This window comes from Fukomys damarensis, unplaced genomic scaffold, assembly GCF_012274545.1.
Source record: "Fukomys damarensis isolate Sample0158 unplaced genomic scaffold, DMR_v1.0_HiC HiC_scaffold_12, whole genome shotgun sequence".
Taxonomy (NCBI): Eukaryota; Metazoa; Chordata; class Mammalia; order Rodentia; family Bathyergidae; genus Fukomys; species Fukomys damarensis.
This window is the reverse complement of record NW_022900924.1, coordinates 10029584-10041751: the sequence shown is the minus strand read 5'-3', so window position 1 is coordinate 10041751 and position 12168 is coordinate 10029584. Positions and strand designations below refer to the sequence as shown.

Genomic DNA, 12168 nt, shown 5'->3' with positions numbered 1-12168 from the left:
GAAAGGGTTGGGGATTTAGCTCAGTGGTTCTCCCTGCCTCGAAAGTGCAAGGACCTGAGTTCAATCCCCAGTACCAAGAAAAAAGCAAGTGGTATTTGTATTGCCTAAAGCCCCACAGCAGTTTTCAAAATGGCGTTTGCTTGTTTTTCCAGATTGATGATAATAATAGTGAACATTGTATGCCTCTCTACAGGGGACAGAGTGCTTTCATATAGTTCCTAACATTGAGGCTTAGGGAAAATGAATCATTCCTGGTAGAATTGAGACTAGAACTCTCCCACTTGACTTACTTGCTGTCCACTTGTCCCTAGAAGTCAGTATTTAACAGCATTTGTTATCCCACAAAGCACTCCTGGGGGTTACTGAGATAGACGTGGAAAGGAAAGGGAAAAGAACTACAGAAAAATAGAAAAACAGCCCTTGCCAAAAAGAAACTTTCGGTCTAGCATGAATTCACAAATTGCAAAGGCTGTGCTTCAGATCTGTAATTGAGGACTTGGAGCTGATGGGAAGTAGCCAGGGCCAGTGTGGGCCACAGGGTACTAACAGGTACAGTGGGCTTGTGCTTACAGCTGCAAGAATCCTGTCAGACCCCACACAGTCCTCACTCTGCATGCCCGCTGTCTTCCAGCTGGCTGCAGGAGTGCAAGGGTGTGCCTCAGCTGAGTGCCTGTAGCCAGTCTGACAGTTCTCACAGCTCGGAAGATCTATACTTACGGGCTGAATTCTCATCTTTCTTAACTGTGATTCTGTTACTTTTGTTTACGCAAAAGAAACTAAGTTTCCAGTAGTTAACGGTGTCTTCCAAGAAGCCCTGCCATGTCTGTTAATGAAATGGCCTATACTGAAATTTTATTTAGAAATAAAAATTGTAGCTTTCTAAGGTAGCACGGAGAAGTCTTAAACCAGATTTGTGAAATACTGAGCCAGTGACCTTGAAATATATTTCTCTCTTCCTCCCTCCCTCCCTGTCTCTCTCTGTCTCTCTCTAATCTGTGTTACTATGAGACCTGCTGTCAAAGCATTTTAAACTACTGATCAAATCCAACTTGGACTTTTTTCAGGCCTCCAAATGAGGATTAAAAGTTATTTATTGACTAGTTTATATCAAGTATTTTACTGATTTAGTTCAGTGGTGCCACCACATGCCTTGCAAGCACTAGGTCCCTAGTTCAATCCCCTGTACCAAAAAAAAAAAAAAGATATTGATAGTATCCTGTGTGGGCCACTTCACTGTCCTGTTTCATACTTAGCTGGGCTTTTTTTTGTTTTGTTTTATAGAACTAGGGACTAAACTCAGGACCTTACATATACTACTAAGGCTATACCACTGAGGTACATCCTCAACCCTTTTTGAGACATTCTTGCTAAATTGCCCAGGATACAAGGAAAAAAAAAGTGAGAATAGAAGGAAATAAGGAAATAATGGAAACAAAGCTTTTGTACATAGGAAGGGGGGGAAAGGGGTATGAGGAGAAGAGGGAAATGGGATAAAATAAAATTTAGTTTAAAATAAATTGCCCAGGATTAACCTCAGACTTGGGATCCTCCTGCCTCAGCCTTCCATGTAGCTAGGATTATAGACGTGCAGCACACCCAGCCAAGCATCTTTCATGCGCAGTGGTCGGATTTCACTACCAGAGTACAGGCTCACTTACTGTGAGGCAATGACCTGAGGTGTAGTCTGCCCCAACACAAATGGCATACCACTAAGCAAATCACATACAGCTCTCAACTGTCAGATGAGATGAGCGCTCCTACTTTTGCTCAGCTATATATTGTGAATTTAAACATCATCTACTATACAGTCGAGTGCCGTCTCTCTTCATACATAGTATCATCTTTGTTGTACAAAGGGTGATATTTCTTGTAGAGAGTTTATAGAGTAAATGAACTTTTCCCTGGTTTGGTTTTTCTGCACATGTCATTCTGGGTGGTGAATCAGGCACTGACCGGGAAGTGAGGCCCCTCCTTATCATTTATTCTTTTGCTTTTATAATTAAGCACCTTTTGCCAGGTACCACAGCAGCAACAGAACTTGGCTGTTGTCTGGATATTATTCTTTTCTTTGTTTTTTTGTTTTTAATGGAATGTGCCGAATGTCTATAATTTTGTTCAGATGACTGCAGAACCTGGAAAAGCTGTTTCTGCTATCGATGCATAACATACTATTATTAGTCTTTGTATATATATACATATATATATATATGTATATATATACATATATGTGTGTGTGTGTGTGTGTGTGTGTATATATATATATATACACACACACACACACATATATATATGTATGTATGTATATCACCATACACACACATATATATATAAATTGAATTTTGGGCAACTTTAACGGTGCTGCCAACTTTGGAAAAAGTCATCCCAATTTACTGTGTTAACTTGGCATTGTACAGAAATGGACAACCATGTTGGTCTAGAAATGTTAATTTTTTTTTTTTCCATGTGTACAGGGGTAACACATCATACTAAATATGTAAGGTCATATCTGTGAGGGTTCGAGTACAGAAACTAATAAAGTATTCTCTAAATAATGAAAAAAGAATAAGATAAGACTATAAGAGCGAGAAGCAATTTAAATATGTTCAGGGACCATCTTCATCTCCAGAATTAAGGATTATTTTGATGTTACATCATTGCCTTTTCTCTTTTACTTTCCTTTTTAGTTTTATTTTAGGATTCCCTATTTTTAATGTTCATACAGAGATTTCTTTAACTGAAATAGCGAATAATTTCTTTGGTGTGAAAAACTATACTAGTACACAGGATCCTAATGAGACAATTAATAATGTGAAATAGGAAGTAAAGAGCTAAAGGTGTAAGGAAAGTGGGAAGGGTGGGGGAAAGGTAATAAGGGAGAGGAAAAAAAGTATGAGAAACTGAAAAAATGGAAATAAAGTGTTTGTAAATGGGGAGGGGAGGAGGGGGTGAATGGAGGGCAGGGACAAGGGGAAAAATGAGAATCAAGACCTATTATGTAAAGGTACAGAATCCCAATGATGAATGTAACTGTATTTGTATACCTAGATTGCACCAATAACCTCAATAAAAAGAAAAAAAATAATAATAATAATAATTAAGCACCTTTGAGTGTGCATGAGTAATTGAACTAATTTTGTCTAGTACATAACGTATCAGTGTGCAATTTCTCCTGCTGAGATATATATATTGAGTTGTCAAGAAAATAATTGTAAAGCATTTTGCCACTTTAATGTGCCACTTGTAATTGTGCCAAATGCTTCCTAGGAGTGCCTCCACCCTGTAACCCTAATTTTTTTTTTTTTTTTTGACTTTACTCAGAACTGGGGCTGGAGAAATTCCCACTGGACCACAGGTATTGCTGACCAAGGGGAGGCACCCAGAGCAGGCTTGCCAGTGCCATTTTTGTTCACTGAGCAGCCAGGCTCCAAACCCTTGTGAGTCATAGCTCTTTTGGGCCTTTACTGCCATTTTTTAACTGTTTCCTGGCACTGACAGTGAAGATGAGGCTCCCAGAGCATATTTAGGATTAGCCGAAGACTTTGCAGAGCAATCTGCTTTCTCCATCAGAACTAGAGCTCAGAGTTGCTGCCAGCCACCCTGTGGTCTCTGCATCGCTGCAGGAACCAGAGCTAACTCTCTCTCTCTTTTTTTATATATACCAGGGACTGAACTGAGGACCTTATGTTTGTGAGGCAGGTGGCAGAACCACTGAGCTAAATCCCTGGCCCAATCCCCTCTCTCTTTAATGGAACAAATATTACCCAAGAAATGCTTTTTTATTTGAAGGGGAAAAAAAAAAAACCTCTACACACACTTGGTACTGGGGATTGAACCTAGAGGTGCTGTCACTGAGCCATATGCCTAGGCCGGTAATAGCGAGCCTTTTAGAGCTTTCTGAGGCATGCATGCCATAGGTCCGCCACCACTGGCCTACCCCTTTATTTTTAAGACAGGCTTTTGCTCAACATGTTATATATGAAATTCAGTAATGTTGTGAGTAGTAACATCACGTAATAACAGCATAGTCTTTTTATTGCTGCATAGTATTCAAACATAGGGATGTGCCATGATTTGTGATTTTTATTATTATTTGGATTCTTTCCCATTTGTGGCTATAATGAATATCCTGTGTGTGTCTTTTGTTTTCATTTCACTTGAGGGGCAAGGGAAATTGTGCACTGAAGAATGAATTGCTGGATCACAGGATAGGTTTGTGTTTAACTACTAGAAGCCACCACATACTTTTCCAAAATGTTTGCACATTTTCCACTCTCACCAGCAGTGAGGGTTCTTATTATTCCATATCTTCATCAACACTTGATATTATCATTTAAAATGTTTTCTTTATCTTAGCCATAATGGTATCTTAATTGAGAAGGGGGTGCTAATTTTTCATTATGGAGGATTTCACATAGACCTGCCCTTCGGGAACATTCATTTCCTTTCTTCTATTGAAAGTATATCTCAGAATTTTAGTAAGTTCATCTGTAAATTAAATATCTTTAGGGAACACTTGTTCTATTTTATGGAATGAAGTGTTGCCTGATTCTAAAATTGAGAATAAAACCAATGAAGGCCTTTAAACTAAATAGTTGTAATTTTGTCCTTTGATAGTACTATTCACTGTTTTCATTTTTGAAAAGCAATCATAAAAGCAACATTGAAAAATATTATGTTACATGTAATAAATTTTTTAAGTTTCTCTAGAAAAAAATTGTTTTAATGTAACCATAATTCTATTACACCTAAAAAATTAACAGTATGTCTTTAACATCATCAAAAACTCAGTGTTAAAATTTTCAGTCATCTTTTATCATGGATTTAAAAAATATTTTTGTTTGACTCAGGATACAAAGTAAGGGGCCAGGGATTTAGCCCAGTGGCACTGTGCCTCCATCTCACAAGGTCCTAAATTCAATCCCTGGTACAAAAAAAAAAAAAAAAAAAAAAAAAAAAATTGAAACAAAGATACAAAGTAAAATAGATTTACACATTGTAATTGGTTGATAGGCTTCTTGAGTCTCTTTTAATCTCTAGGCTCCACCTTTACCCTTTTTTCTTGAAATTTATTTAAGAAATGGAGTTGTACATCTTGAACTTCCCAGATCTGGGTTTTGCTGACTGTATCCCCTATTGCAGTCTGACATGTTCCTCCCCCTCTGCTTTTTGTAAGTGCAGGTATAGAAGCAAGTTAAGTTCTGGGCACTGCTGGCTGGTTTGGCTTGGGTGAACCTCACTAGCATTTGTTCTCTCTCCTTGAAGCTGCACCAGAGCCAGCTAGAGCTCCAGGAGGTGCGGCTCTCCTTCCGGCAGCTGCAGATGAAGGTGGACGAGCTCACTGAGGAGAGGAGTCTACAGAGCTCTGCCGCCACCAGCACGTCCCTCCTGTCAGAGATAGAGCAGAGCATGGAGGCTGAGGAGCTGGAGCAAGAGAGAGAGCAGGTGCTGACATCCCTGTCATCTGGCAGGGGAAGTGGCCTCACAGTGCCTGGGCCCATTGTCCACCCTGGCACTCCATTGCTTCCTGGTGAAGGTCGTGGCTCTATATCTGCCTGAGTCCCTCAGCCTGCTGACTGGAATGATACAAGGCAGACCCTGATCAAAGCTGTCGTTAGCCCTCCAGCCCTGCTCTTCATCTGAACAGAGCACCCAGAAGACAGTGACAGGCACAGAGCTTCATCCTCCCCACTCATGCCCCATGCCTCTGGGACATGTTTGTTGACTACCAGTCAGCTTCATTCCTTGTGCTTTCTTTCAGAGTTTGGAACATTTATGACTCATTTTTACCATTTAATTGGCTTTGTTTTATGCTTTTCATACTTCTCATATCTATATATTCCCCTAATAATTCTCTGACTTTAATGAAAGAAACATTCTGTAGTAAAGAAACACTTTAGAAGGAGCTGGAGGGCAACCCACTTGGGACCCCTTCTGTCTCTCAGCAGCTATTCCTATTTCCTACTTCCTGGCTTCCAGTTTTGTGTGCCTCATTCCTTTGAGCACTGGCCACTCCCCTCTTGAGTGTATCATTTCTCTCAATAAATCTTTCCCATTTCTTTTTAAGGGGCTAGAGAGCAGGGAGAATAAGAATTGAGAGTCCAGATAGATGTACAGATGTACTGGGCCCAAAATAAGTAGCATTATTTCTCCTAGAACTGGTATCTTAGGTCTCTGTATTTTGCGCTAGATACTAGACAAAGATCGCCACGTCTTCCATAAAATCCATAACCTAGAATAATTCTTTGTGACACAGCTGAGACTGCAGCTCTGGGAAGCCTACTGCCAGGTCCGCTATCTCTGCTCACACCTTCGAGGAAATGACAGTGCCGACTCAGCAGTGTCCACAGACTCCTCTATGGACGAATCTTCAGAAACCTCATCCGCCAAGGATGTGCCAGCCGGTAGCTTGCGCACTGCTCTCAATGAGCTCAAGAGACTGATACAGAGCATTGTGGATGGTATGGAGCCCATGGTAAGAGGCCACTTAGAGAAGGGCCTGACCCCACCAGACCTGGCTAGTAGGAGGTTGAAACCTAGTGCAGTGGGGGAGGTTAACCTCAAACTGGAGCCTTATCATGTATCTGCCAGAATTCCTCCTGAGTTCTCATTTATATTTGAGAACACCGAACACCAGTGATTGATCAGGTAGAGGGTCCCAGTGCCAGGAATGCTGGTTCCAAGGTCACCTTCCTGCAGACACCAAGGCACAAACACAGTCCTTTTCTCTATAATTATGAATGGACACTGGTAACCTCAAGTTCAAGGACTTTTCCTTAGAAACTAAGTAGAGAAATAGGTGTCTGGCAAAACACTGCAGATCACATTCTGTAGCCTTTTTCTTCCTAGTGGAGGGGTAAGCTATGAATAGGCAAACTTAAAAGACCTAAATTCTGCCTAAAGAATAGAAGTGATTACAGGAAGTTGAGGGAAGACCAAGGGAAAGGGCCTCTTGGAATTCCAGCTGTGGCATTTGGGGAAGAAGGATGTTCCTGTAGTACCCTGGGCAGACTGGAATTTCTTCCAGTTTCATGACAGATTTCTCCCTGACTTACTTTCCATTCACATACCCAGTTATCCTGGGCTGGGGATTTAGCTCAGTGGCACCACACCTGCCTCGCGAGCACAAGATCCTTAGTTTGGTCCTTGGTACCAGGAAGGAAAAAAAAAAACATTGACAGCTTCACATACCCAGTTCCCAGACAGTAATTTCTTTCTAAGTTTCATTCTCCTCCAGAATAGTTGTCTCTCTCTCTGTCTGTATTGAATGAAATAAGTTGAAGTGTGGTTGTTTCTTTTTCTGTTTGTTTTGTTTCATTTTTTGAGACAGGGCCTCACTATGTAGTTCAGACTGCCCTGGAAAAGTGTGGTTTCTGTCTGTTCTGTGTTGGTTTGGGGAACGTGCTACAGTGCAAAGGTTGGGTCACGGGGGGAGAGGGGAGCTATCCAGGGCCATGTGCCCAAGGCTGAAATGACCACAAAATAAACTTCAAGCTATCCTTTGGAGGATGAAATTGAGCTTGAGAATCTCTACCCACTACCCTTTCTCCTCCCTTTGTCTCATTTCTTCCTCCTTTGCTCTCTTCCTTTTTTTTTCTTCATCTCTCCTTTTGTCCTCCCCTCCCCTGCCATCTCTCCCTTCTCCTTCCCTGTCACCTTCCTACCCCACCCTCACTGACCACCTCTCACTCCTGCCTATCCGTGCGCTCTCCATGTCTGACTGACTCCTCTTTTTGCTGTCAGAGCTCCCGGAGAATTGAGGATGACTCCTTAGAAGAACAGATAAGGCAGACCAGTGAGGACTCAAGAGCCCTGAGGGAGCTCATGGAGGGAGAGAGGGGTAAACTGAGGCAAAGCCTAGAAGAGCTGCAGCGACTCCACAGCCAGGTGAGCACGCCCATCTTCAGCCCAGTGCAGGGAATGTACGTGTGTGGCTTTACTCAACTTACATGTGAGACATGGCTCTGCATCAAGTCCTCCGGGGACTGTGGTCCAAAGTTCAGAGGTCCTGGGTGTCTCCAAGTGAAGATACCCTCATTTATTCCAGAGGAAGATTGGCAAGGACACAGATCATCCAGTGACATGCTGCAGAGCCAAAAGTTAGCTGGCTGGTAGATACTGACAACTGAAAGCCACAGCTTTCAGGCTACTTCTAGATATATTTCCAACAGCTCCTGGGCAAGGAAGTTGGCAAAGCACAGAAGAATTATCTTTACAGGGCCATTCCCTCTTTGTAAGCACTGTCGCCTCTGTGAGCCTGCTTTTCAGCTTTAGAGAACTGAACTGCTAACCTCAGGGTCCTTTCATGTTTGATCATGATTGCCATCTCTCTTGTGATCACTGGAGAAGTCAGATGTATTCTGATCTGAAAAATTTTTAAAGACTTAGGAGCAACCAGGGGTGATGGCACACACCTTTAATTCCAGCACTTGGGAGGCCGAGGAAGGAATTGTACAAGTTCAAGGCCAACCTGGGCTCTACCTTGTGAGTTCAAGGCCAGCCTGAAGTGCATAGCATGTCTCTTAAAAAAAAGACTTAGGAGTAGACCCACCCAGAAAGGAGCTTCTAAAGTCTGTACTAGGAGTTGCATAGAGGCTCTTCTTTTTTACTACACTATGTTTAGGTTTCTGTCCTTGGTGATGGCAGCTGGAAGAACACCAGAAAGCAAGTGGAGTCTGGCTTTTGCTTCAGTCAGTATCTTACACTTATGATACCTTTATAAGAATAAACTCTTTTTTTTTTTTTTTTTTTTTTTAAGTCTTCCCAGTAGTCTTCCTAATGCAGTTCTCTTGTACGATATTGGGATGCTCACCTACAGCCTTCACTGTACTCTCTGGTGAGGGATCAGGGAACAAGGATGAAAAGTTATTCAGAGATATGGCTTGCTCCTGGCCAAACCCTAGAGAGTAGCCAAAGACATTCTCTTGCCTAAACTCCAAAATCCTCAAGTGTTTATTGGCCAGGGAGAGCAATTCACATTTAGGAATAGACCTTCCAAACTAGAGAAATAAAATTTAAGGAAAACTGGATCTAGAAGTTCTTTGTATTAATTAAAATTTTACTTATTTTTAAAGTTTTTATTGTCATTTTGTTTTGAGATGACATATAGCTGTGTTACCCAGGCTTACTCTGAACTTCTGGGCTCAAGCGATTCTCCTGCTTCAGCCTCCTGAACAGCTAGGACTACATATATGCATCACCACACCCTGCTTTTTTCTTTTTTTAAATTAGCACCTGTTTACCAGCTCTTTAATACCGACTGGGTTTTCATTGGCGGGGGGGTCCCCAATTTATAAAACTAGAAATTCACCCAAATATATTCATTCATTGAGGATCACAAGCACAGTGCTGGTTGTTACAAGACTGATATGGAACTATTTATGATGCCATCTCTCCAGAGAACTTTCCTTAGAAGTGAGGCTGATAACTGGTTTAGGCGGATTCCTGTGGACTCCTTCCAGATGTCCAGTGTAGAGTGTAGAACGGAGCTTCTCCCATGACTCATCCAGAATGCTCGAAGCCGAAAGCCTCTCTGCCACTGCAGCCCCCAGAACTGCCCTGTGGAAGTCACCCAGACAACCCAGGGTAGCAGTCAGGGTGCAGATTGGAGTCAGCCCAGTAGGCTGGCATTCCTCGTGCAGGCTGGTAAGGCATCTGCTGTGCACCCCGTGTGCGAGGGGCACCTGATGTTATCTCATTTGATCCTCACAACCCCCATGGCAAGGATTTTTGGGGACGTATGTATGGCTCAGAGAACATAAAGTCTCTTTTCCCTTTAGTGGCTGGTGAGCTATAGTTTACTCAAGTTTTAAGTCCTTCTGCAGTTCCATCTGGATCGTGTTAAATGTTGGACTTTGCTGCTCAGTATGTGGCTTTATCTGTCTCTTACTCAGCGTTAGAGACACTGGCCAGACGCATGTCAGGGCTCATTTGGTCTGAGGAGTTCTGGCTCTGCCACACTCTTATCTTGGGTTCTGATGCAGAACCTGCTGATGATAGGTGTGGTTGGGCGCCTCATCTGCCTCAGAGCTGGATGTATGTACATGCCATGGCTTCTGCAGGTGTTGGCCTGTGCTTCCCCAAGGCTTCAAACCTTATTCGATTGACCTGGTCCCACGGGGCAGCTGCGGCTTTGGGCTGTCCTCAGTGCGAAGCAATAGGCCTCAACATTCCTTCTCAGATTCCTAAGAGCACAAAATCCATTACCCATCATGCCAGTGAATTGTCTTCTGTATTTCTTTGTTGTCGGGTGTCCTCTGAGCTACTTCAGAGTGGTTGCTCCCTGGCTGGCAGCTCTGCTCTCAGACTAGAGAGCTTGATCTTCAGCCTTAGGCCTGCGGCCTCTGCTCATTTTCATTCTTTCTGAAGACGATAAGACCTGGGCATTGAGGGCGTGACATTAGTCCCCTTGGGGAAGGGAAGCCGACCTGTGTGGGTGGATCTTCCCTTAGAAAAATGTCAGAGTGTAATATTTAACAAGAGGGCAGGATCCGGCCTCCCAATTCATGCCTGATTCTATCAATCTAGAAAAAAGGAATTCCCACCTTTCCATTGCTTAACACATACTTACTGAAAGCTCTACCCAGGCAACACTTCTGACTGCAAACAGTAGAAATCTGCTCTGTGTAATTTAAATAGAAAGTGAATGTATTAGAATTAAATGTTTGCATGCAGAATGAACCTGAAGGAAGGTAGGAAAACTCAGCTCCCAAACAGAAAAGATCCAGGAGAAGGGGACAGCAGAACCAGCATGCGGCCTGGTGAATCGTCCCCACTGGCCTGTGGCTTTGCCGTACTCCTTCAAGAGCTGCAGTCCCAGGGCAGAGGGTAGAAGTGACTGCCAGTGTAGGTCACATAGCCATACCCAGGCTGCGAAGGCAAAGGAATGCCTGCCTCCCTTTGGCTTCCTTAATAGGAGGCCATGCCCTGTCTCCACCACTACTCGTGCAACCATGAAAGCCCCCCTAAATCAGACTAGGCTTGGGTGGTAAGTATCCAAAAACTAGCAAAATCAGTTTTGTGAGTAAGCACTATACACAGTCAGGTTCTGTTATGCACAGATGGATACAACATACTTCTTACTGCACTGGCAGTCATTATGTACACAGTGACTGCACTGTGAGGTGGGGGGTGAACTGTGGACAGTGATGGAACCCTAGAGGCACACTTCATTGGATTTGTCTGATGCATTCACTTTCTTCTTAAATTACACAGAGCAAATTTCTACTGCTTGCAACCAGAAATGTCGCCTGGGTAGAGCTTTCAGTAAATACATGTTAAGCAGTGGAAGGGTGGAAGTCCTTTCTGTCTAGGTTGATACCATCAGGCATGACTCCCAGGTCAGCATCAGGACTGAGTAGGCCATGGTACCACTTACTGAGGCATGGACCACAGAAAAGGTGACAGATTTTGCAATGAGAGGTAATAACATCATTTAGGTGTATAAGTCCGTGTGGTTTTGATTTGGGGAGCCAATGAGAAAAAAATGAAAGAAAACTAGGCTGCACTATATAGTGTTGGAGATGCAAGCCAGGTCCCTGGCTTTGGAGCCATCTAAGGACCTGCTGATAGCAATGTTCCATCTAGAAGACAGCTGAGAAAAAACATGAAGCTCTACCCAAAAACAAATTACTTCAGAGCCCTGAGGCATTAATGATCTCCTTTGAAAAAAAAATAATCTCCTTCAGTCGTCTGCCTGGGTGTACAGCCTCATGAAAGAGGTGGCATGATGTGCCACGTGATGAGTACAGAGGGCACCCAGCCTGTGGCAGCAGGTCAAACGCTGAAGCTCTCTCAGATCCATTGCCCCTGAGCTGTAGCCTAGGACATGGCATCCTTCCTCAGGAGAGGAGGGCCCTCCACAGATCAGGACAGCAGTCGGGGGCTACCTGCCCACTCCCACAAGCACTCAGGGTTGTTGGGTTTCTTCTCACCTCTGGGAGAAGAAAATTGCCTAGGTCCGGAGCAATGGTATCGCCACATTCGTTCATTGGTCTCCCATTAGGTGACCCTGCTGAGTGTGGAGATGACTGCACTGAAAGAGGAGAGGGATCGACTTAGAGTGACATCGGAGGACAAAGAGCCAAGGGAGCAGCTTCAGAAGGCCATCAGGGACCGAGATGAAGCCATCGCAAAGTGAGTGTACCTGGCCTTTTTGTTTTTTTTTTTTTT

General features: G+C 43.3%; 1 protein-coding gene across 1 annotated transcript in view; it reads left to right on the top strand.

The window, feature by feature from the left end:
* The window catches only part of Bicdl1 (BICD family like cargo adaptor 1), a 92305-nt gene that overhangs the window by 70446 nt on the left and 9691 nt on the right, over positions 1-12168 (top strand). The window contains exons 6-9 of the mRNA XM_019204511.2: positions 5263-5442; positions 6254-6472; positions 7741-7884; positions 12002-12132. Of these exons, the coding sequence (XP_019060056.2) occupies positions 5263-5442; positions 6254-6472; positions 7741-7884; positions 12002-12132 (674 nt within the window). The remainder of the gene's footprint in view (positions 1-5262; positions 5443-6253; positions 6473-7740; positions 7885-12001; positions 12133-12168) is intronic.